Below are 26,205 nucleotides of genomic sequence, written 5' to 3'. Positions count from 1 at the left end.
GACAGGAAAGCGTTAGGCCTTTCCCGAGGCTGTGGCACATATGAGCACTTTCTGAGAAGAGCAGATGTGCTGGCCAGGTACCAGCATCTCCAATACGCCAGCGGCACCACGCTGCGGTTGCTGCAGACATTTATCGAACTGTTATTCCCAATAAATCTTTACTAATGCGACTTACCACTGCTGCTCTGTCACTGCAGCAATACTAACAGCTGACATCAAACAGAGTCATGTTTCCAAAATATAATATGGTTCCCCCGATGAGAACGAGGAATTATGTTTCAGTAACAGAACGGGACGAACTCAGCCACGGTGACACTGTTCTATAAACCTGATATTTTTATATATACTCTGTGGCGCATCTCCCATGTGCCTTACGACACCTCAGCCAGCTGAAGTGAACCCGCTGAGTCACGCTTAACTTGGGTGTGGTATCTATCTATAAATCTATAAATGCATCACTATTACGCATATATCTGCTGGTAAAATATTAGCTCAATGACTTTATCAGAGAAATGAATTCCAACCAATTAAAATCCTCCACACGCTGCATCATACAGAGTAAAGCAGTAGTAATAGGAATAATAGTATGGTGATTCACAACGCACCACACCCACTGCAATTGCCTCTTTGTCTGAGGTGATGAAGAGGTGTTTGTGACCTTGTGTGTCATTTTCAGAGCCAGGCTGTGTGCCAGGTGGTGCCAGCAGTAGTCCGTCCACTTTCTAGCGACTCTGTCTGAGGGGCAAACATATGGCTGTCTCGCCAGCTGTCATCATAATATGTCTGCCATGCTCATACCTCACCATTAGCCAAACCCCTACAGATTGGTCTGTTTATCTAACAGAGGAGCCAGAGCTTCATTTTGAAATAGCGTGGGTGCCTTTTGTAAAGAAGTAAAAAAATAAATAAAAAGTTTATTTTTCCTGTGGTAACCATGTAATGGCTCCTTTCATACAAACAACAGCATGTGCCATCTTATATATGCTGCCTCATTTTAGGTGAAGCCTGTAAAATAAGATTGAAAACACAAAATAAACTTCATGTCTGCCTTCCTGCATTAAACAGCAGCCTCCATCACACAGAAGCTGTGCTGTTGCTGAATATGATAAATGCCACTTGTGAATTTATCCACTCAGCAGAAACCTGAGCAAACGCTCAAGTCCAGTACTTTCATTGTAGGAAGAAATCTATTAAGTTCTAGCTGTTGGCTGGGTTTTTACACACAGCAGCAAAAGTACAGTGGGGAAATACAAGTTTTGGGTTGTTTGATTTTATTCGTTACTGGAGATTCAGATTCAAAAGATTTAGATTATTGCAATTTTCCCCCAGGTTAATAATTAAAAACATTTCTTTCCTGTCACAAAATACAGTTTATATAAAACTGCTTCCATAATCATATCATTTTGATGTTCACCGTGTGTGAATTTTCTGACTCACGAGACTTCCTCTTGGACTGACTGGCTGGACTGAAAAACATTCAGCTCTTTCTTTTAGTCACTGAAATCTGTCAGACTTTCTCTTTCCATGTGTGGAAGCAACCTTCTTTCTTTTCATTTTATTTTTGTGTTATTGTTTCACTGAATCACTTTCCTTCCTTGAAAAGCCAAAATAAACTGTTAGGTTTTGTATTGTTGATTGTCATTTATGCTTAGAAATATCTACTTCTATATGCTTAGAGTTTTATAATTAGTTGTAGATTATCAAGGATCAAACCTCTACCAGTCTGCAAACTTTGTGTGCATTAGAGAGCACTTTGGGAGCATGGGAGAGGTCTTACCTTGTCTTATTGTTTCATGGTAGGATGAACGTAGCTACAGGGAGTGCAGAATTATTAGGCAAGTTGTATTTTTGAGGAATAATTTTATTATTGAACAACAACCATGTTCTCAATGAACCCAAAAAACTCATTAATATCAAAGCTGAATGTTTTTGGAAGTAGTTTTTAGTTTTAGCTATTTTAGGGGGATATCTGTGTGTGCAGGTGACTATTACTGTGCATAATTATTAGGCAACTTAACAAAAAACAAATATATACCCATTTCAATTATTTATTTTTACCAGTGAAACCAATATAACACCTCCACATTCACAAATATACATTTCTGACATTCAAAAACAAAACAAAAATAAATCAGTGACCAATATAGCCACCTTTCTTTGCAAGGACACTCAAAAGCCTGCCATCCATGGATTCTGTCAGTGTTTTGATCTGTTCACCATCAACATTGCGTGCAGCAGCAACCACAGCCTCCCAGACACTGTTCAGAGAGGTGTACTGTTTTCCCTCCTTGTAAATCTCACATTTGATGATGGACCACAGGTTCTCAATGGGGTTCAGATCAGGTGAACAAGGTGGCCATGTCATTAGTTTTTCTTCTTTTATACCCTTTCTTGCCAGCCACGCTGTGGAGTACTTGGACGCGTGTGATGGAGCATTGTCCTGCATGAAAATCATGTTTTTCTTGAAGGATGCAGACTTCTTCCTGTACCACTGCTTGAAGAAGGTGTCTTCCAGAAACTGGCAGTAGGACTGGGAGTTGAGCTTGACTCCATCCTCAACCCGAAAAGGCCCCACAAGCTCATCTTTGATGATACCAGCCCAAACCAGTACTCCACCTCCACCTTGCTGGCGTCTGAGTCGGACTGGAGCTCTCTGCCCTTTACCAATCCAGCCACGGGCCCATCCATCTGGCCCATCAAGACTCACTCTCATTTCATCAGTCCATAAAACCTTAGAAAAATCAGTCTTGAGATATTTCTTGGCCCAGTCTTGACGTTTCAGCTTGTGTGTCTTGTTCAGTGGTGGTCGTCTTTCAGCCTTTCTTACCTTGGCCATGTCTCTGAGTATTGCACACCTTGTGCTTTTGGGCACTCCAGTGATGTTGCAGCTCTGAAATATGGCCAAACTGGTGGCAAGTGGCATCTTGGCAGCTGCACGCTTGACTTTTCTCAGTTCATGGGTAGTTATTTTGCGCCTTGGTTTTTCCACACGCTTCTTGCGACCCTGTTGACTATTTTGAATGAAACGCTTGATTGTTCGATGATCACGCTTCAGAAGCTTTGCAATTTTGAGACTGCTGCATCCCTCTGCAAGATAGCTCACTATTTTTGACTTTTCTGAGCCTGTCAAGTCCTTCTTTTGACCCATTTTGCCAAAGGAAAGGACGTTGCCTAATAATTATGCACACCTGATATAGGGTGTTGATGTCATTAGACCACACCCCTTCTCATTACAGAGATGCACATCACCTAATATGCTTAATTGGTAGTAGGCTTTCGAGCCTATACAGCTTGGAGTAAGACAACATGCATGAAGAGGATGATGTGGACAAAATACTCATTTGCCTAATAATTCTGCACTCCCTGTATATCTGTCTTAGTCGAAGTGCCTTTTGGTTTGATGAACTGTTGGACTTCCAGACCAGCAGGTTTAGGGAAGTCATTTATGGGGTCACACTCTGACCCCCCCCCCCCACACACACACACACAGTACTCTTTGTGTGTATGTAGACGTCGTATGTTAATGAACCTATGCATATTCATGTAACCACAATAGAAGGAGTGCTATGGGGAACCTGGCTGGGAGTCTGACGGAGGTCAAGTGGTGGAACGACACTTGGCTCCAGGCAGGTCTCCCTCATGCATGAGTAACAAGAAGAACTTTGCCTACTTCGTGTCTTGCTTGCTGTGTAATTATATTGTCTTCAACGTTCCAGCGAATAGGTTCAAGCTACAAACCTATCATAAACAGTGCTGCACAGACTTCTAAGACACCCCTGACTGTTATCTACAGCTTCACCAGTTTTAAAGACTCTAATGAATCTACCTGAAGCAGCATGGATAAGCAAAATGATAACATCTTGTCCTAATTAAATTTATTGGAAATAAAATACTTCCAATAACAGACAAAACCAATCACTTGAAAAATGATTCTCTGCACTCATAAAAATGAAGCAATTATTTTGTAGTAAAAAGCAGCTGAATTATATAAAGTCAAAGGTTTATTTGTTCAAATAATTAAACATTATGGAAAATGTGCTTGGTGTAAACTGATTACCAAAGATTCCATTAAATGTAACATTTCACAGTGTACCTAAAACAAAAAGTGTATATAAACATATTACGTATATATAACCCATATTTTTGAGTTTATCTATTTATATAACAGCAGATCTGCAGAACTTTACTGGACAAAAGTCATGAAACGCCTTGTTAAGTATATGTGCACATAATGTACTCGATACATCTGTATATAAAGTTATGCATCCTGGCAACAGTGGATTGCTCCAGTTTTCTGTGATAACGCCATCATCAGCTTTGGACTTTTCAAACCTGACGATCAATGGACTTGATTTATTTAGAAATACCACTCTGTGGCTCTGTCTACCAGTTCAGCTGCACTTTACATTCACACATATCCAGGCTCATATAATATAATAGATCTACTTAAATACATTTAATGACAGGTGTTACGTGCATTTATGCTTTATTTATGACCAGAAAAGAAGATTCTAATAGGAAACAAAGTTGGAGCCTTGACAGTCATTAAAACAATGTTTCAAATAAATAAACTACACCACTGACCCAAGATTTGTGCGAAACTTGATCACAACATCCCCTTCTCTTCCTGTGTTAAGGCACTGAATAATCACCAGAAAAATCAACCTTTGACCCATTTTGTATAAAACATTATCAGTGCATTATTAAACCGAGTTGCCCCTGAGATGTGACCTTCACAAAACCGGCAGCTCAGAAAGCATAATTACCTCTGGCCAGTGCTGTGGCGGCTGAGTATGCATAAAAAGCATGACATCATCTGAGAGACTCACACCAAGTATCTAATAAGCTAAACAGAAAACGCCCACATGCACACACAGACTGTCTTTTTCCATGACTGAACACGTTAGCTCACGATGATGTGACGTAAAATCTAGCTGAAGTCTCTCTGCTTCGGACAGCAAAACTGTTCAGCTTACTGAATGCTTCTACTGCCTGATAACAACCAGACTTGACCCTGCTTGGCAGCCAAGAGCTTTGCAAGCACCTTGGCATGGTCTCTCTTAAAGAGGCAAAGCACTCTGTAAGGCCCACAAAGCCATCTAAAAATGTGAATGACATTCAAACTAAAACATCTCCTTATTGAAAAGTTACACCGAACTCACACAAACACACAAATACACTATCAATTGATATAAAGCTGGAAACAATTGGGATGCGACTGAAGACCCCAAAATGATCATCAGAAACTTTTTATCAAACCCAAAATAACCAACACACATAATATGTGGGAACAACTTTCAGTCAAATTTACATGAAAACATGTTCTTAGCTAACTTTTTCACTTTCTTACTGCTGCTATTTACCGTTGCTACTCAAATCAGGACTAGTTTTGTATCCTGTATATCCTACAAAAAGCAGTGATGCACGGTCTGTTTGCTAAGTGTGAAATGAAATATCATTGAGAACAGGCACAATCCCCTTTCCCATAATAAGAAAAGGAATTTTGAACTTTCCAGCAAACAGAAACCTTTTGTAGTGTTTATAGGCAATATCACTATACCTTTATATTGTGCTACTGGCAGCACAACCCAGTTACAATGCTGGCCTTAGATTCTGGCTTGAATATTTAAGGCCGGCGTGCTTTGCAGTGGCAGTTAAACTCTGTGCTTCATTTGTGTGGAAAGAGCTCTGCAACTTGCCGATTTCACTGTGCAGTCAAAGAAGATTAAAGTAACAGAAATTTTACGGAGCAAGAGAAAAAAATGCATACGAATGCAGATTTATCCTGCAAGAATTTCTCTTTAATTATGAGTTACTCACGCTATTATTTGTGTTTTACTTTGTAAACTTTACTCATTTTTCTTATTCTGAAGGATATAGGAGCAAAGAGCTAATTCAGTGTTACCTGGGATACAGGTATAACAATGAAAGAGCCTCCGCCGGCACTCTCTGTGACGACTGCCAGGAACTTGGAGTTGACGGCACAGAAGTGGTTGTCATGGACATTCTTGGTGATGGGGATACCGTCGAAGCAGTGCTCCCGGTTGGCTACTTTTCCATAGACATTTCGAAACTTGGAGCTTCGGTACGTCGGACGCCATGACATCTGAAAAAGAGAGATGTGTCACAGATAAACAATCTGAAAAATCAAAGATGTTATAAAACGCAATGATATAAAACAGGGGAGAAAAAAAAAAGCCTCACATTTCAGGAAACTAGTTCTAGTGAAGGCAGTAATCTGATAAATAACATGATCTGTTTTGCGACTAATTATACTAAACGATTGTCTGATGTCTACACTGGAGTTTTGTTGCGTGAAATACTAGTACTGGTTTGTAAATTAATAACTGGGATGCATCTGTGTTTGTTTATGGATGCAGTTCTCTGACGAAGTTGGCTAGCATTAGTTGAAAACCTAGCATTTACCCTTGTTGTAGAATATGATCACTTCTAGCTTTAAAAAAAAAAAAAAAAAAAAAAGGTATTGACCATAATGATAGATGGAGAGGCTTCAAAAGGGACAGCTTAAAAGCTAGTTAATCAGGATGATGACATTGTTTATATACAGTCTATATAAAAAGAGAAGACAAATGTAAATAGAAAATGGAAAAAATGTCTTATTTTGGTGATTAGAAGCTAGAAAACATGCACGCATAATTATGATTGTGTTAAAATTCCCATCTTCCAAGCACAGTTGCAGGGTGGGCTGTCCCATCTGTGCACACATGATAAGAGTCACACATACAGTTGTGGGAAATCATCCAAACTGGTCATGGGTGTGAGACTTTTGAAGGGTGAAAACTGGGTGAAAATGTTTTCATGCTACTCCACGCTGCCACAGAGTCAGTGATTAACGCGTGCAACAAAACAAAACCAAACTGAATCTCAATCAAGAACAAAAATCATTCATTTCTGACAAACACACCATATTCTATTGTTTGTCACTCTATTTTTGGTTCAGATGGATCTTGTACAACAGAATAGCAACCATTGTTTGCAGCTGCTGCTCACAACAAAAGAGAAGTGGTTGGTCTTGACTCAAGATGCTTCTTTTGTTTGTCACTTCACCACAAGAATGCACTGGTGGAGTGCTTGATTTTTGCTATGGTCTGGCTCTGCATAGGGATTTAACAGTTGACTCAGCCACAGGACAAGGATGTTAAATGACCTTTGACCCAACGGGACAGAAGTTGTGGTGAATGAATGTGGCTATAGAATTTCTTCTAAAAAAAATTCTCTGAAGGGAGATCTGTTCAAAGACATATTTTTAGTGACACTTAATCGAGACTATCAGTTTGCGATGGGGACAGGAGGAAGAGAATTTATGACCGCTGTCAGATCAGTGGCTGCAATTCTGGATGACATCAGGCAATCCTCTATTCAGCATTGTTCTGCGGATAAGGAGGGGAACTGGTGGGAGGGGTGTATGCATGCAAATAGAAACATGCCCTGACCATGCTGCTACCGTTGTCTTTTCCTGTTTCTCACTGGACAGCAGAAGTAGCATCCAGGAGGCTACAGTGTGGCTGACCTCCATGTCCTCACTTCAACACTCAAGATAGTGCATGAATTATACCCCGTATAAATCAAACGTATGCAGGAAAATACGTTTATTTTATATTACTAGTTTTTCTGTGGGTTACTGTGGTTTAGCTGTCTGAGGCGAGCAAATATAAGACAAAGAAAAAATGCTTAATCTTCTCTAAAACCATAAACCGTCCGAGGTGTTTATTGATGCTAGATTAGCTATGTGAATCTGTACCGGCAATACAAACAGACCCAAAAACCCGAATGGTAATGGTAAATGTAAAGCAGGTGTTTCTCACTCTTCATTCTCTCACTCACACACCAGTGGAGGCTGTGCTGCCATGCAAAGTATGAAGTATGGAGTATGAAAACTAAAACATTTATTCTTTATTTAACATTTTGAAGACTTGTATGTTGCACACGAACATCCAAATCCTTTTAATTCCAGCTCAAAAAAAGCAGTTGTCTCCAAGAACTTTACATTGTTAAGTAAAGATCCGACAATATTAGGTCTGTGTAAGCTCAATAGTAGCTGCTTGTTAAAGAATTAATGTGGAACAGAAGAGCAGCAGAAACTGGCCTAAGGGACAGTTAGAGGAGAGTCGTCCGCTTTGAGCTCTCTTTACAAGGATGCTCATTCATCGGTCCCCGGCGTATGGCACAGAGAGGATGTCTGTCTGAGCCTGTTTGTGTCTTTCTTATCTCACGAGGGTTTGCGGCACACCAGCTCACACGCAGATCATGAGCAGAGCATGCACATACACAGAAAGACAGCAAGTCAAGAAATGATTTGGTATCCATCATATCACAAGACTTGTGGGTTGTGAGCATGAGTTCTTCTCGCGGTACGCACTGTGAATCCTTCAGGACTTTGCAGACTTGCAGATTTTCACAATATGAAGGTTTTTGTGCCAAGTTTGAATCATATAAACTTCACTTTCACCACTTTCATATTTCATTAACATCACATATTTTAATTCCACACCTGAAAATGTCACCTTACCTTACAAGTGTCCTTATAATGACACTCCAGTCACAGTGTTCCTGCTGCTTTCTGAGATTGCAAACATCCACCCTCCTATCCACACAAGCCGCAGGACCTGTCTTCCTTCCTTCCCTTTCGAATGTAAGCTGGCGGCCTGTGTCTACTCTACCTCCTTCTCTCATGTTTTTCTCAGCCCTCCCCTTTAAAATTCACTCTTCCCACCCTCTTCTCCTCCTACGAGCACTGATGGCTGAGGGGCCAGCACCCCCCTCCTCTTCCTCTTACCCTTCTCTTCCATCCTGCCACTCAGTCAGCCCTCTGCATCTCTTTCTGTGTCCACTACAGTTGAAACTCCAGCTCAGGCAGACTAGCAGAGAAGTACCCATTCATCCTCTTTCCTTTCCCACCCACTGCTTGTTTGGAATCACAAGGCCTTTCTGGCGGATTCCCAGCAACGCTTACAGTTTTTCAGCCCTTATATCTTTTTCCTTTTAATCTCGTTTCTCCCAACTGTGGACTTTGTAGCTAACAGAAACAGTAAAATTCAATCAGGAATTTTTCGTAAAACTTGAAATATTCACAGACAAGAAATGTAGAAGACACCACAATTAAACAAGTCTTCAATTAAACAGTTACATCCAGCTTATCTAGATATTTAAGCTCTAGCTCTCTTCCACAGCATGCCTTTTTTCTGCCACAGCAGATCGCCGCCCCTCCCTGAGCCTGTTTGTGCAGGGGGGAGTTTTTCCTTCCCACTGTCACCAAGTGCTTGCTCATCAGCTTCTGGCAGCCAATCAACATCCAGTCACGAAATACTTATTTTTCCCAAATCCAATATCTTGGGCTGTGTGACTGCTGCCTTATTTCCTTGAACCTACCGTGTCACATGTCCAAAATGGCCAACACGTTAATGTCACATGGTTAGTGGGCATCTGACTACAAAAACCTGATTGTGATTGAATGTAATATTGTTTTGTTTGGTTTTTGGCTGCAACAAACCAGTTTTACTTTCTAAATATGCCATGTCAGCACATAACTGGTAACTTTGCAGAAAAACAAACAGCACTTTCCCACCTTACATCACGAGCAGCTGTACTTTTTGGGGTGCGGGCTGTATTATGGCGTGGATTAATCTTAAATTTTTTTTTTTTTTTTTTTTTTTACATACTTTGTTTTTCTGCTAGGTTACTTAATGTACTTACATTATAATTATTTTTTAAATTTCCTGTAACAAAGTATGTTAAAAAAAAAAAAAAAAAAAAAACATGTTATAAAGTGCCATGAATGGATTACTGGGTGGTAGAGTTAGATAAAATGTTGTTGGACAAAGATTATGGATAGGCAGCGGTGAAGGCGAAGAGGAAGAAGAACAGTTGATATACAAAATGAAAACCTGTTAAATTAATTAGTAACTGAAAGTAGAAAGATTATGGCCCATTTAAGTTGACTCTAGCAGGAGAGATTATTACATTTAAAACATTTTTTCTTCAAGGGTTTTGTTTTAACAACACTGGTAAACTCAAAAAAAAAAAAAAAATGTCTGCAACCTACAGAATATTTAGGGATTTAATGGAAATAGAGATAACTGTGCAAGCTTCCACTCTTTCACTACATACACCCTCTAAAAGGTCAGTTCAATACTGAAGCAGGTGTTGTAGTGAAAATTGCCTCCCTCGATGATTGTCTGTGTATTTGAAATGTGGACGGGCCCCTTCGGGCTCAGTGTGAAAGAGACATCCAGAGGCTTCTTAGTTTGGTGTGTGTTCGTGTGAGCATGTTGTGCTGGTTTCTGCACCTGCATCCATGCCTGACCATTTGTTGTCTATTTGTACCAGTATACATTCAGTATAGTGTTCATAGCTGCAAGGCAGAGCACTCCAGAGAGAAGAGTGTGTTTATTGAGCTTTTTACATGTTGCCTCAAGACAATGCTGCTGCTCTTTGTGTGCACCAGACCCCTCTTGTCTTTCTGAGGGTTTTTTTTTTCCTCATATGCAATAGCAGATTTTTGTTTCTCAGTTAAATAGCTGCCAAAATCTGAAACTACTTGTCTCACTGCTACATAAAAACTCTTTTGAATATTCATTTTGGCCTCAGCAGTAGTGAAACGAGCAGCTCTTTGACTCCTAATAAACCCTAAAAAGGAATTCATACAACACTAAATCAAATGATGGGGTTCAAATATTCCAATCAGGATTTTATCAGCGTTGGTGCCAAATAAGGAAGTAGAACCATCTGCGCTCCCATTCAGGAGACACAAAAGGGAAATCCACGGGGAGATTGCATGTCCTGTCACTCAGACGCACTGAAGCCCTGTCAAGCCACCGTGTCATGTTTGGTCTTTTCTTCCTTTCCCTTGGCACTGACACTGTACAGTCATTTATGATGATTTCCCATCTCTGCGAGGAGCAAACTCCACAAAAAGAGAGCTTTACTATTGGTTATTTCAGCCAAAATGTGTCTCAGCGTGAAGTGGGCTCTCTATTTCTGAGTCACACAGGAAGTATCACAGCTTGGTTGAAAGTGCTAAAATATTTTCTACAGTGCTATGGCGATGCCTGATGGGACAGTTGAGGTTATAAAAAGGCCTTTGTGTGCTGTGAAGCTGCAGATTATTGAAGCAAAGTATTTCCATTTTACACGCTATCAGCTGAAAGTCCGCATCATTGGTTGATGTTAATCTTCTTTACAGCAGCGCTGATCCTAACATTGCCTCATGCAGATTTTCTTACATGTTTACGACTGAAGCTAAGCTAGTTGCGTAAGTAAAATAATACGTTTGAGTACAAACGCACATCCTCTCCCACATTCTGATCTAACAGAAATATTTTGGGATCAGTAAACAGTTTTTATGAATACTTCTTCCAGCATAGAGTTAATTCTGATTATTTTGCTGGACTTGCATTGCATTGAGTCAAAGGAAGTGGGATTAGCCTGGTTGCAGAGGCTCTATATAAGGAAGGGCATCAAGTAAATCAAGCTGAAAACAATGGCTACATTTACTTAAAGCTTAGCATTGCAATAATAATACTAATTATCGCTGTTTTAAAAGCCAAAACTGGATAAAAATCCTCCATATAAACACCTGAATCACAATAAACTGTCCCAAATTTATTTAGTCCAGTTCAGATGGGTGGACTACATCTTTTTATTAACTGAAGAATAAATATACTACCATGTAAATTTAATAGGGCTGTTCGATATAACGATATATATATCAGATGACGATATAAAAACGTCTATAGTTTCATTTTACACTATGTTTTGTGGTGTCGCAAAATAAACTGTTTACTGTAATATTTTTTTCATCTTTTTGATGGTCACTGTAGTGGCTAAATTAATTTCTTAAAGTTCTTTCTTTCTCTTATATTTAATATAACCACACTATGGACAGACAAGCGCCTGTTTTTATGGGTTGTCCAACAGCGACGGTAACACCATCGTACGTCCGCTTGTTTATTTTCCACATAAACCTTTCACAATAAAGCTCAAGATCCTGTTGAGAATTTTCAAAATAAACGGAATCACGTGAAAAAGTATGCAGAGTATTGACGGATGAGAAGAAGAAAAAAAGGAAAAAAAAGTCGTCAGGTGCTAAAAGATAAACCTTAGACTCAAACGTTAGAACAGGCTTTTCCCCGCAGCACGCTGTAATAAATACTCAAAGAAAACGGTGGCCGTTACAACCTATGTCTAAAAAATGTGTAGTTTCATGCATCGGTTAAAACACTCGACTGCAGGTACACGACGCCCAGCTGGAAACACTTCACCTACCCGAGATTCACAGAATTTACAGAAAATATTAATTTTTTTGTGATTTATATCGTTATCGGGATGATAGATGTTTTATATCACGATATGAGATTTTGGTCATATCGCACAGCCCTAAAATCTAATGACCTAAATGCAAAAGGACATCATTTTTCCCTTTTCCCACAAACAGCAGCTTAGAACAGCAGCTAGTGCCAAACAGCCATCTTCAGAGATCTGATCAAACACAATGCAGCGAGGATTCTGGTGTCTGTTGGAGGCCTATGCAAAAATTCACAAGCACCCCTCTAACCAGCTTTCATCGCAAATATTTGATGAATAATCTGACAGCAACAAGGTCAAACACAGTCCTATAAAATGACAGGTAAAAGTAGAAATTGCAGAGATGACAGGTATTTTAGTAACAATGCCCCAGGGTGAGCTGAGTGGTTATGAAGCGTTAATATTGTAACTACTCTCTTCTAGATTCACGGATCGGTCACCTCAGCCAGCAGAGCTGAGACACACTAGACTCTAGCTTAGCTCTGCTAAGTTAACTAATGTTAAACATCAGAGTAAATAAATGAAATAATGTGATGCTAGTGTATTGTTATGTTATTCAAGTGTCTCTCCCCCACATTTAAGGCTAAACTAGCAGCAATTAGTTAGCATCATATTTAACCCTTATCTGCTCTATTTGCCACTGTCTTGCTTTTTTTCCTTTTCGTGTCTTTTCTTTCTTTTTCCCCTCCCATAAGGATAACGCCTCTTCATTTTGTTTGGATGGCTTTCATTGTTGTTATTAGGTTTGTTTAAATAAAAATCATGCGTGCCACTTACAATGAATAGTGGGTCCCCCTTAGGGAAGTCAGCTCTTGTCTAACGTCACTTCAAATTTCGCACATTTCCAGTGCTGTACTTTAAAGTTTGACAGCCCTCGGGGCCCCACACAAGCAGTTGCCTGTCTTGCCTGGTAGCAAGCATTGCTGTTGAGCAGATGGCAACAAGAGCTACGATAAGACAGTCACCGAAGATGAGTGCAGGACTTCTTCATCACTTTTACATGCATGTAAATACCTAACTTTATTATCTATACAGATCCAAAGTAAGCAGTTGAATCAAAATCCCAAATGAAAATATGTGCTGTCAAGAAATGAGAGGTTAGCCCCTCATTCCTTTATGGACTTGCAAGATACTATAAGCACACTGACACGCCAAATGACCTCAAAACTGAATTATAATATATGATGCAGCCAGAAAAAGCGCTGCAAGCACTCCGATTGTTTTCACAGAAGTCATGAATGCAAAGTTAATTTGAAGTCTAACACTTACAGAAGTAAAGGAAGGGCAGAGGCAGCACAGGACAGCAGCTGTGAGCGAGCGGCAAATGGAATAAAATAAAACAGAACAGAATAGATTTAACACACCTGCTCCAGCAGCCTAAAGTGAATCGGCCCATCTGGAGTTTTTGTCAGATTTTCCAGATGGCCTGTTCAGGAATGTTGGAAAGCCAATCTTTTATTTGAGCCTGCATTAATTTCAATCAGTTAAAAAGAAGGGTCACAGGAGCTGTTGGAACTCACTGGCTCCCATTTATCTTGCTCATTAATTTCTATTATATCATTTCTGGAGTTTCTCAGAAAGTGAAGAATACAGATTAAAGCATCAGCAAGACTCGAGGTTTGGGCAAAGGGGCAAAATATTCCCATTTTTCATGTCAGCATTTCAGCCAATAGTAGCTGGTGTATCCATGAGGTGGGGTGTTGTTACATAAACTCCACGTGTGTACCATATAAAGCTACAGTAGACCCCAGCTTTCAAAAGCCTTTAAAGTGGACATACGGCATCTTAAAAAGCCACAGTAGAGAGAAAAACATATCTGTGGAAATATTTGTTGTAACTAATCAGACAGGACCGAATAAATCAGGCACATTCGTTTAAAAGTTCGGCCTGTTGCGGCTCAACCAACGGCCGCGGCAGGCTAAACATGAGGACACAGATGACGCGCAACAATAAACGCATAAAATACACTTCTGTATCATTTGCTCCTTTTATTCCACATGCAACTGTCCAATATATAAATCAGCACATGGGATTAACTATTAAACAAATGCACAAATTGCACAAACAAATAACTGCAACTCACAAAGGACTGCCCTAACTACTATGCCAACTTACAATTTGGTCTATGGCATCAATTAGTGCACAAATATACAAAAACCATTAAGTTCCAGTTAAAATACATCAAAATCATTCAAGCTGCGGTCAACAGAAAGTTTTGCCTCATGCTCACCCTACCTTTCTGCTCATCAACATCAGGGGCTGTGAACAGGTGAGTGCAACCACATTTATCATCTACCACACCCATGAGACACGCCCCACACCCGTGCACCAATACAGTGAGTCCATTTAAACCAACCCACTTAGTCAAAAAAGGAACAACTCATATGGCTCCTACACGGCCAATACCCAGGGATGAACACCTCGCAGTTCCTTTAGTCTTGGCATATAGTAACCAGATCATGAAACTCACTGAATCCATCTCTGTCAATGCCTCAGTAACAACAAGTGCTGTGTGACTCTTGGAGTGTGCTTTCTTGATGATAGGGGATCACTCAGAATAATGACAGGAGATGCAGAAGCCCAGATAATAGTTGCTCTTAGCCAGGCCCATTAAGCAGCTGTAATGCAAAGAGCACGCTGCCCATGGACAGGAAACACTGAAACACAGCTCAAGGGCACTTATCAGAGCACAAGTACACGAAGAAGTGGGTGTCCCGGAATCCATCTATCCCTCCGGAGGGTAAAAGGAGGTTGTTATCAGCAGCAGCGCTATCGTCCAGGTAATGTAATTACTATGGATACACTCTATATTATTTCCTAGATATTCTAATATAGTTTCAGATACAAGTTCTGAGCCTTTTTGCTTATCCTTCTTACTAACGCATGCCATATTTTCCATACAAACACAAACCAGAGACACATTTTACCCTGCACCACTTATAAGGTCAGTCATCCAAAACCAAGAAGAAAGGTCTAAATTAATAATCTCCCACTGTGCTTGCCTTTCTTTTTCCCCCAGGAGTTTCTGCCACATGCTTTTTGGAGCATAATGATGCGATCTGGGCCTCACACCCTGAATAACAGAAGGGGGCTGCAGATTTAAGGTGAAGGAAAAGTCTAGAGAGAGAACCAGAAGATGACACTGGAGGTCCAGAGGGGAAAGGCAAATAGAGATAAAAGCTAACTAAAAGAGAGAGAATAAGGTATTTGAGGTGAAAGGGAAGACCAGAAAAGGAGAGAATAAAGAGAAAGAAAAGGGCAGGCTGGGCGACAGAGACTGATGAAATATTTAAAGAAACAAAGAAAAAGCAGACAGAGAGGAGAAGCAGAGGAGGCTCTTACCAGACAGAGATTAACTCCCCTCTGTCAGACCACCTGCCTGCTCTGCAGCACACGCGCATACACAGCGAGCGTGATTTTCTGTATTCAAACCTCTCTATTGTACCATCAAATGATTAAAATATTATCACCCAAAAAGCACTTAAGCTTCATTATTTAATGAACAACATCCTGACAGCAATCCCACAAAAGGACAAATGTCTAGTAATACTAACCTAATAAATCCATAAAATACATTTTAGGCCAGTGCAAAAGTGCTTTAATCCTGTATTCTTTCTAATGGCCAGCAGGGGGCGACTCCTTTGGTTACTGATTTGTTAAAAGAAATATACCATATAAACCATATAACCACCATATAAAGAAAAGTGATGGATGGATGGAAAAAGTCTCAGGTCAGTGCTTCATAACAGGACTTAACAAACCAATGGCTGACATTACAGCGACTACTCCCAGCCTATATACAGTCTGTTTGAATACGTACACAGTTTCCATCCTTTATCATTAATATGGCCCAAAGAATCATTGGACATCCTCTTCTCTCCCAGAAGAACCTGTACAGCACGCGCTGCCTCAACAGGGCACCAATAACAATAATAATATTTATATTTATAAGAAGGTGCAATAATACTGAATGTGCTATAATAACAGTGTGCAATACATGTACACTTATTCTTCATTTTATTAATAAGTTAAGTTACCGTGTCGTGTTGTTGTACGTAGTGCTGACGTGGGACAGTTTTCCAATTTCATTGTACTATTGTACTATGTATGACTGTGCAATGACAATAAAGAGTTATCTCATACATGGTGAACATCTGTTTGTGTAAAGCTAACAGATAAACCAATTCATCCTGTGTGTTTAAAGAACTTTGACAGAAGCAGTATGGGCAAAAGTTATTTTATGTCACGCTGCACGAATCGCATCAGCTCTGAAATGAAAGCCGTCTGGCAGCGATACAAAACGGGGAGGAAAAAATAAAAATGGCACAGAGTCTGAGACAGAAGATGAAGGAACACTTTCACCAGATTATTGAAATCCATCGCTGAAGCAAGAGCACAGGAACAGCTCTGTGGAGTGATTAATCAGTGAGTGAGTTATGATTTCAGATCTGTTAAGGTATTGCTTTTGGTGAATGCTGATGGGGAATATTGACTTGCAGAAGGTTTGGATCACCAGGCATTTATGCCAGCGCTTGGAGAGTGCCAAGAACCTGACACCACAATCAAGGGAAGATGAAAGTTGCTATTCATGCCTAGATTTGCTACAGTGAAATGTTTTTCTCCGCGTTAAATCCATCATATTCATTAGGAGCAGTGGGCAGCCACTGTGCAGGCAGCCACCTAGGTCTTTTGGAGACGTAACCTAGGTTTTTTGGGGTGGTGGGAGAAGCTGGAGCTCCTGCAGAAAAGTTGTGTTTAGTGGAGAGCATTTAAATTCCACAGTGAACCCCTCGCTGTGAGGCAGCGGTGCTAATCACGGAGCCACCCTCCTCTGAGTCAGATACAAACAGCAGTTCTGTCTGATGCTAAAGAGTTAAGAGACTGTAGGTGGATGAGCTGTTTTGTTGGTGTTCTGTTTCTTTGCTAGTTGTGGAGTGCAAAACAAAGCATTTTCACACTGGGGGATTGAAGAAAATTAGTTGCACACCACCCATACACATTTCTGGATTACCCACTGAAGAAACACAAAGAAGAGCTTGTCTGGTTTCCTATCAGTTTAAATAAGTCGTAGTCAAAACTTGGCAGAAAACAACTCTATAACCAGGATTTGCCATAGGAGACATTTCGACATGTTGGCATGAGAAACCAGCGTTAATGATGTGAATTAATAGAAGCTGCTTCAGTTTTAGAATTACAAATTACAGAGACAAAAAAGGGCGTGAATATTATGAGTAAAACATGTGCTTTACTAGAATGTCAAGCCAAAAAGTCTCCTGTGAAGAAAGGCCTAACCTGGCCTATTATTGTGCATTGCAACATTTCTTAAGCAAATATAAAAAACAGAAGGCAAAAATAACCAGATGCTACAACATGGGCAGACTGAAACAGATGGCCAGCCACCAGTTTCCATAAAAACATCAATCCATCAACTGCTTCATCTGATTTTTCTTTCTCACACAAGGCCTACAGTGAATTTATTATTTTTTTCACATGTCTGAGAAAAGCTACTCACTCCAAATTGGATGAAGCGTGCAGCTTTGAGGTTCAGAAGTGCAGAGCTTTAGTATGCTCGGCACTCCTGCCCGACTGTGTCAGCACCAGACGGACTCAACACCCTTTTGGTATTACTGCCTCCTCGATCTTTCCCTGTCTGTCTCGCTCTCTCTTTTCTCTCCTATGTCCTTTCACTAGCTCGTTCTCTCACTCCGTCTCTCTTCACAGGATTGGAGAGATGAACAGCGTGAAAAAGCAAACCTAGACAGAGAAGTGCCAGACCATCTGCCGAGCCAAGGACTTCTCCATTGCAGACAGTGACTGTCTGAACCTTGGCGAGACTAGTTCACGCTGTAGGAATACTGAAGATAATGCTAAAGATAATGAATGCAAGAAGGGAGAGAGTGAGAAAGCTCTAATATCCATCAGACCCAATAACAAATAAGTCATCTTAATGTTTGAATGTCAGTCAGTACTTTGTCCATTAACAGATAAGCCAATCACACTGCAAATTGAAAGGTCACATTTAGGTTATTAAATAAAGGAGCACCCACAAAGCTGCAATGTATATTTAACACTTAGGCAATCACATGTTAATTACATAGTCGGCCTTTAGGCAAAAAATGTGTTTATCTCCCTGTGCTGACGTGCGGTTATGTCCTACATTGAATCACAATTCATAAAAAATGATAATTGCTTTTGATTTGTTTATCTTCTGTAAAAGTGAATATTCCCATCTAATGATGGCTACACAAGAAGACAGGTAATTGCTAAATATCTGAGGAATCATGAGGTCACCTTGAATTGCCTCAACATTTCCTTTCCACTCTGTATGGCAGTTGTTGAGATATCTTGCTTTAGATCAGAGTGATGGCGACACTAACTCTGTATTAGTGACAGTACAGATACCAGAAGCTAATGCTGCTATTTGTGTGATATAGTTATCCAGAGCAATGAGATAACATTGTCCTTGTACAGGAGCCTCTCGCATAGTAGTTCATCATGTTGATTCTTCTTAATCAGTTTATGGCTACTTCCAGGGTTTAATTTGTTCTGCATCCTGTTGAGACAGGATGCAGACCCTCCCAGAGTGCACCACGTACCTCCGTCATCACTATCAATAACGTCTGTAATATTTAATGTTATCCATCCATGCTTTGGTCTGTGAAGGTTCTCAGTCATCCAGGTCATCCTAATCTAAGGAGCTTGGAAAGAAAAGCGCCTCCATGCTTTTGTTTGAAATTGAAGTTAACTGTAAATCGCTTGTTTCCCTATTCTCGATATATTAGAAGCCTGATGTTGACAAAGATAGACGTCAGTTTTTCAGATCACACAGTGCTGGCTCAAATGTGTGATGTTCTGCTAAGGGCAAAGTCCTGCTAGGAAACCTTGGGTCCTGCCTGATGTTACTTTGACACGTACCACCTATCTAAGCATTGCTGTAGACTGTGTACAACCTTTCATAGAAATGGTATTCCCTAGGAAAAGACTGTACCTTTTTCAGCCAGACAATGCTACCTGCCACAAAGCAAAAAGAGTTCAGGATGGTTTGAGGAGGACAGCAATGAGTTAGAGGTGTTAACCTGTCCTCCCCAGATCTCAATCCAATCAAGCATCTGTGGGATGTGCTGAAAAAAAAAAACCTCCAGTCCATGGGTGCCATGCAGTTTATAGGAATTAAAGGATCAATTGATAATATCTTGGGACTAGATACCATAGCACACCTTCAGGGGTCTAGTGCAGTCATACCTCAGCAGGTCAGGGCTGTTTTTGCAGCAAAACGGGGACCAGCAGGTCAACAGTTAAGGCAGGTGGTCTTCATGTCTGATTGGTGTAGTTTGGTTTCTTTTCCTATATGAATGCAAAGTCAACTTTTGGCCCCAATTCCATTTACCTCTAATGAAGCAGTTCATGCAAGACATTGTTTTTTTTTTTTCTCCACCTGCGGATCTTAAGTTCATATCAGAATTCTGTGATCATTAAATTTGAATAACTGTTTGTTTTGTTTTTGTTTACAGGGATGCTGTGTAATGTGTTTCAGTCACTTTTTGATGTGTTTCATGACTTCCTCTGTTTCCGGCTGTGCTTGAACAGCACCTTCAGTGGATGGCTAAATTTGCATATTAAGCACTGGTTACATCAAATTGAATAAAATAGTTAATACACAGGGAGGGCAGATCCACAAATTAATGACAGCTACTAGGAAACTAGGAAAGGATATAAATATAAAAAGAAATCTAGTTCAGGACCAAAAAAATTACTGTCTTTCCTTTTAAACTATCGCCAGGAAAAGGTGAGCTGTGGTTTGCCAGTGCTGGAGAAATTGAACCAAGTCACTTCAGAAGAGAACAGTAATAAACGAGAGCATATCAATATAGAGGATTTTCTTTTATGGGACTTTAAAATAAATTCAAATTAGGAATTCAACAGTCTGTTAAGCAGCATACAAAGAAGTTGCAAGCTGCAAAGAGACAGACAGATTTCAGCAATTCTGGCACCAATGTGGGGGAAGGGAAGTTCCAGATGTTACGACTTATCCAGGGCAGCAGTCATGAGGAAGGACGTCTAATGAGTTTTTCTACTAAAGTGAGCATGTTGAAATATAGCTGACTCAAAGTCATATCCCCAGTCCAAATAGACAAGGATACAAATCAAGCCAACGTAGATTATTGCGTACTGCTCCATCTCCTCAGTTTTCTGACTCTCACATACAGAATCTCAACCTGTATGTACTTCTGCATATCCGGGATCATTTCTCCATTGCCTCCAAAATAATGTCTTCTTCAGTTTAAGGTTTTAACAAAAGGAGAAAAAGAAGAAAGAAAGACAGAAATAAAGGAAAATGAGCCAAGTGACCGTTTCTTACAAAAAAAAGAGCACGCTCATGCAGAAACAGCCATCAGTAATCGCCTTTGGATCTATGTGTGAGCTTCATAAGCTACATTGAAATGACAGTATCCCCATATGAGGGTGAAGGTTAATGTGTTGTGAATTTGACCTAATTCTGAGCCTCCACTGTGCTGAAGAGATCACCAACAGAAAACCAACCACGGGGTTATAGCACTCATGCTGCTGTCATTCTGCATCAGCAAACCACCATATGTCCAATACATGTTTTCCCGTGCTGACGAATTTTATTATGAGGTTTATGTAAGACCACGGACTGTGTTAGCTATCCATTAAAAGCTCAGTCACTCATGCACATATTTCCAGTCTGTTTCATTGATCCTTCTATTGCCAGTCTGTTAATTAGGTTTCTACGCTACAGTATGTGTCCCAGTTTAAAGGCCATATGTAAAGCACAGACCTAATTTCACCATGCTCTATGGAGAATAATATTTAATTTTGGATGTTATTCCATAAGGAAGTCTCTATTAGCAACATGCTAAATTTGGTTGCTTCCCAAGTCATACTTTAGCCAAGTTTATCCCCCTTTAATTTCCACATATCTTAATCTATTTACACAATGATGAGGTTGTATATGTCTGACACCAACCTCATTCAAGAACTCACCATGAATTAGAAAGTGAGTCCATCTTCCACGGAAGTTCAAAATAATAAACTTCAGTGTTCTTGCATAGAAATGCACATTAGTTTATGCTTGTAATACTAAAATTAGACTAAAAATGTGCCTGAAAAACTTCTGCAGTAGATAGAAAGTACATTTAGGTCAAAAATCATTGCCAGGCATTGCCTGTAGTAGTTAGGCCTGAGTTATTTTCCTTTGTCATTTTGTGCACCTGTTTTGCACCAAAATAACCGAAGCCAAAATACTGCACCTAATTTGTCAGCACAAGAGCAAGGCAGCTGATATCAGCAGCAGTCCTGGTAAGCTCTCTGTCCCTCCAAGTTGTGTCATTTAAATGTTGATGTTATCTGCTATGGTTTCAATTGTGTAAGGGCACAGTAGCTTCTATTGCCAAACCATTAAGAGTTTTGCAGTGATGTGATTTTATTGATTGATAGATGGGAACTTCAACCAGCAAATACCTTACTTTTTCCTGTGGTAGCAGAGAAATAAGGCTGTAGGGATGAGGGTTAATTGAGCTATATGTGATATCCTAAATTAAGATAAACTTCAAGGCTTAAATTATAATTCTATTAAGTTCTGTTTCCTATATGCTGTGAAGGCTTGGAATCATTGCTTCATTGCTATTTATTAATCCCACTTTTCATTGTCAGGGGCATTGGAAAGGTTGTTATATTGTAAAATATAAATTTTTACAGCCAAAAACATAGGTGTGGTGGTGCTCTTAATGGCTTAATAGAATTACAATTGCAGGTTTAATTCAAATGTAACGGGACAGTATGTTAAACATGCGTCATTCTTTTAACTTGAGGATTATCTATGTTAACCATGGCTATCAGTGGGGATTTCTGGTGTCCCAGAAGAGGTTTAATCCTGAGTTAAAGGGAAATAATCAATAATAAACCTAAAACAATAAAACTGGTTCTTTTATTATTTTAGGTTTAATTCACTAAAGAATAATTTATGTTTATTTTTCAGAAAATGCAAAATAACCAAAAAAAATCCACAGATTTCTGTTTAATAGGTTCCCAGACTCAAAGGTAATGACGCATCAATGTATGAACCATGTATCAAAATAAAGAAACTACAAATATAATTGGAGATAAAGTATCTGAATTTCAGGAGCGGGACCACGCCTCCAAACACGCTCCTTCCGGTTCTCATCTATATATGTTCCCCCAGTTCTACAAGCTGTTCATTCTCGTTTTCGTGCCCCACCGTGCTCCCTCCTCTTTTTAATTCTTTAACTTCTTCACTTCTATTTAGTACATGGGGATCTGCCAGGTCTTCCGGCCTTCCCCAAACTGCAGCTCAATTCAAGCCTCAAGCCTCAAATGAGGACGTGGGCCCAGCAAGTGAAACTTTAAGTAGCCATTTTTTTTTCTTTTGTTTCTCTCCTACGCTCTACTTCATCTCTCTCCATGAACCAACTACATAAATAAATGGCATCAGCACAGACCCAGTGAATCCTCCCAGCTGCAGTCACCACCCACGGAGAAAAAACTAGCAGCTGAAATGCAGACACAGCTGGCTCTCAGCTGGCGAATCCATCTGATAAACAATAAGAGACAAGGAAAATTCATACAGTAAGTCAACATATGGTGCCCATAGGAATTCTGTTAGCTACAGTCTATGTGTCGTCTAGTGCAAAGTATATAGATCTTATTATTAAAAGGTGAGCACAACATTATAAATGTGTCTAGCAAAAAAGATTTTTCGTTCCTTAAAACTTTAAATTAAGATCAATGTTGGGCTTTCTGTAGAAACTGCATAAAGATAATAACTTCTTAAAAATATGTTGATTGCCAGAAAAATGTGTCTAACGTGTTACAGTAATCATAAATGACAATGATTCCAGAGCTATCAACGATTGCAGCAGTTCATATTTGACGTAACTATGAATTCTAAAGCCCAATCGTTTCCAAAAGCTCTTTGTTTCCCGCCTCAATTGTTGTACTGTTCCTTTTTAGACTGGCATGCCCACTGAGTTGCTATAGTGACAGCAAGTGAAACCCAGACACTTGGAGTTAGTAACCATTTTTCCAAACATAAGAGCCAATTGACATTAATACCAACGTTTCTCAGCTGTGACCAAAAATATCTGGCAAAAAAAAAAAAATCTAGGATGATCTTCTGTGAAACAAATCCCAGTAGGCTATAAATCAAACCAGTGATACAGTGTCATGTTGCGGACCACAAATATATTACTCAGAAGAAGAAAAAAAAACTTAACCTAGTGCACCAACTAGTGGTTTTTTGAGATCATTAAAACTTAAAATTAATGATTTTTTTATAAATGTATTTCCTTGATTTTTATACGGAGGAGCTACTAACTTCTCTGGTCCGCCTGTTGCAGGGTGTAATCATCCATATGATTCTTATTTTCATATTTTTATACCTGCCAACCTTTCAGAAGATAATACTCTGTTTAAACCACCTGTCTGTAAACCTAAAACACCAATTCCAAAAAGGGACACCAAATTTAAGTACAAACACAGCTGATTTTCATAAACAGAAAACGTGGAACTGTGGAACAACTTCATAACAACGTTCTTCAAAGTAAATCTATGAAGACTTCATCTCATTAAGTCATCATCTGCAGTACACAAAATCATGCAAGAGTCCAGGAATCTGAAGAAATCTCTATGTGCACAGGACAAGGTAGACTGGATACTGGTGATCTTCAGGCCCTGCATTAAAAAGATGTAAAAATTCTGTCATGGAAATCACTGCACGTGTGCAATCACTGTCTATCAACACAGCTTGCCATCCACAAATGCAGGTTAAAGTTCTGTCACCAAAAGAAGCTGTATGTGAACGTGATCTAAAAATGGCACGTTCTTCTCTGGCCTAAAGCTAATTTAAAATGAATGAACTTTGCCTATGAAATGGGCAGTTTGAACATCTGGAAAAGGACCATCTATGCTGAACGATATGTAGAAGTCTTAGATAAGTACACCCTCCCATCCAGGCAACAACTTTTTCAGGGACGGTCTTTCGTATTTTAGCAAGACACTGTTAAGACATACTGCATCTATTACAATAACATGGCTTTGTAGGAGAAGAATCTAGGCACTGAGTTTACCTGCCTCATTGTAGATTTTTACTTTGAACGGGGGTTGTATTTGTCTAAATACAACACCAACCACAAAAAGTCACTTGTATAGCTTAAAAAACCCAACAACTTTTACCTCATGTTTCAAATGACACAAATGTGACCAAAAAAGCAACACTACCCACTCCACAGTCAGAGAGACTGCTGAAATTGAACTCAGGTTTCTGCTACGCTGTTTTCTTTCTCCTCCACCTCCTGATTCCTGATCTTTCCAAATTATAACTGAGCTCTAACAAGCCCTACTATTAAAATGTGTTGCTTTGGCTAAACTCATGTAACAAACTGCTGACACACAAGGCTTTACGTGTGCCTTAAAGTTGACGCTTTCATCATGAATTGCAGCCTTTATAAGGAGCTTATAGGAAGCTGCAACTATTCTCATCCCATTTTCATGAGAGCAGGCTGTACCACATTCTTAACCCAGGGGGGTGAAAGACTGTCATTCAATAATGGTTCCTTTTGGCACCGGTTGGCTGAGGCTCTAGCAATATTGGATTTTGTGTCTTAATGGTTTTCATTCAAGGATCAAAAAGTCAGCAGTAGGATATTTTGGGCTTTGATTTGTTACGTTTTGAGTCACTCTTCAGGGTTGAGTGGTAAAAACTACCATGTTACTTTTAGAAGAAGGTAGTAGTTTGGGTCAAAATATGCTGGATACTAAAATAGTCCATGTGAGATGAGCTGGAAGGCACAGATCTATCTCAGTATTCTCTAAACCCAGCACATCAGGCAGGGACGCAAGTATGTGACAGCAGTATTTGACACTCTGAGATCGATGCGCTCGCTCATCAGTTTGTACAGACCTAACTAAAATCCATTTGAATACTTTCGATGTGTCTTATTTGTAACAGCACTGAGCAGACTGTGACACAGATTGTTATGAGAGGAAAACGAGTGGGAATAGTAGAAACATGTGGTAAGAAACTGGCACAAAAAAAAAGAACTAACATTTTCTTTGTTTCAGAAACGAATCTCTATATTTACACTGTGATTAGTGCCCATGGGCAAAATACAGAGCTGAATTTGACCCCGATGAACTCTAATGGGGAATGTCTGAGTGTTTGTGTGTGTGTGAGCGCGAGTGTGGGTGGAAGTATCATCCTCCATGGATGTGCTCTCCCTAGCTGCCCTACTCCTCACTCACTGCTCTCTTATGTTCACTCAGCTTTTTAGTGCCGCCATATTCAGCGTAGAATACCTGAAGTATGAAGCATGTTTGCAGGAATTCATAATGTGCATGTTTAAATGTAACATACACAAGACAGTCCCAGTTTATCATACCTGAATCACAAAACATTATGCATCTGCATTGTGTGTTGTCCCTGCACAAGCATGCTAGAAAGAATAACACAGCACAGATATTGTCAGCCTCACACCTGAGAATGTGATAGCATTGTGCAAAATGTTTCCATGATACTTCCATGACAGCCTGGTCTCACAGGCAGCTGCTGTTTCAGCAAGAAAATGGACCACCCTGAATCTGCAGTGCCACTGCAAAGCCCTGCATGGGCATGCATGCACTGCTGCAGGTGCAATCACAGTGATGCATCAGAGAAAAGTAAGTTATTCTTCAAAGCACAAAGCCACCAATGGTCAAAATGCCAAAGTCAAGCCTTCAAACATTAGTCCACAAACCAGTTATTTTATTTTATAAAGCCAAAATCTATCTTCATATGAATGCCTGACAGCATCTCCTAAGTCATCAAGTCAGAATCCAGTATTGCAGGGTGAAAAACAAGCCCAA

The 26,205-nt window shown here is 39.8% G+C and overlaps 1 protein-coding gene across 3 annotated transcripts in view; it reads right to left on the bottom strand.

Annotated features, from left to right (window-relative positions):
* Positions 1-26,205, bottom strand: part of coro2ba (coronin, actin binding protein, 2Ba) — a 46,938-nt gene that overhangs the window by 9,410 nt on the left and 11,323 nt on the right. The window contains exons 1-2 of one of the 3 annotated variants that reach the window (XM_040045418.1): positions 14,560-15,641; positions 5,906-6,106 (exon numbers count right to left, since the gene is read on the bottom strand). In XM_040045418.1, the coding sequence (XP_039901352.1) occupies positions 5,906-6,106; positions 14,560-14,616 (258 nt within the window). In that variant the 5' untranslated portion in view covers positions 14,617-15,641. Of the gene's footprint in view, positions 1-5,905; positions 6,107-8,530; positions 8,684-14,559; positions 15,642-26,205 lie in introns of those variants that run through there. The other 2 variants (XM_040045420.1, XM_040045419.1) reach the window with 2 other exon arrangements.

Source organism: Simochromis diagramma, unplaced genomic scaffold, assembly GCF_900408965.1.
Source record: "Simochromis diagramma unplaced genomic scaffold, fSimDia1.1 OVJJ01000079.1, whole genome shotgun sequence".
NCBI lineage: Eukaryota > Metazoa > Chordata > Actinopteri > Cichliformes > Cichlidae > Simochromis > Simochromis diagramma.
Note: the sequence above shows the minus strand (reverse complement) of the source record. Positions and strands in the feature narration are given on the sequence as shown.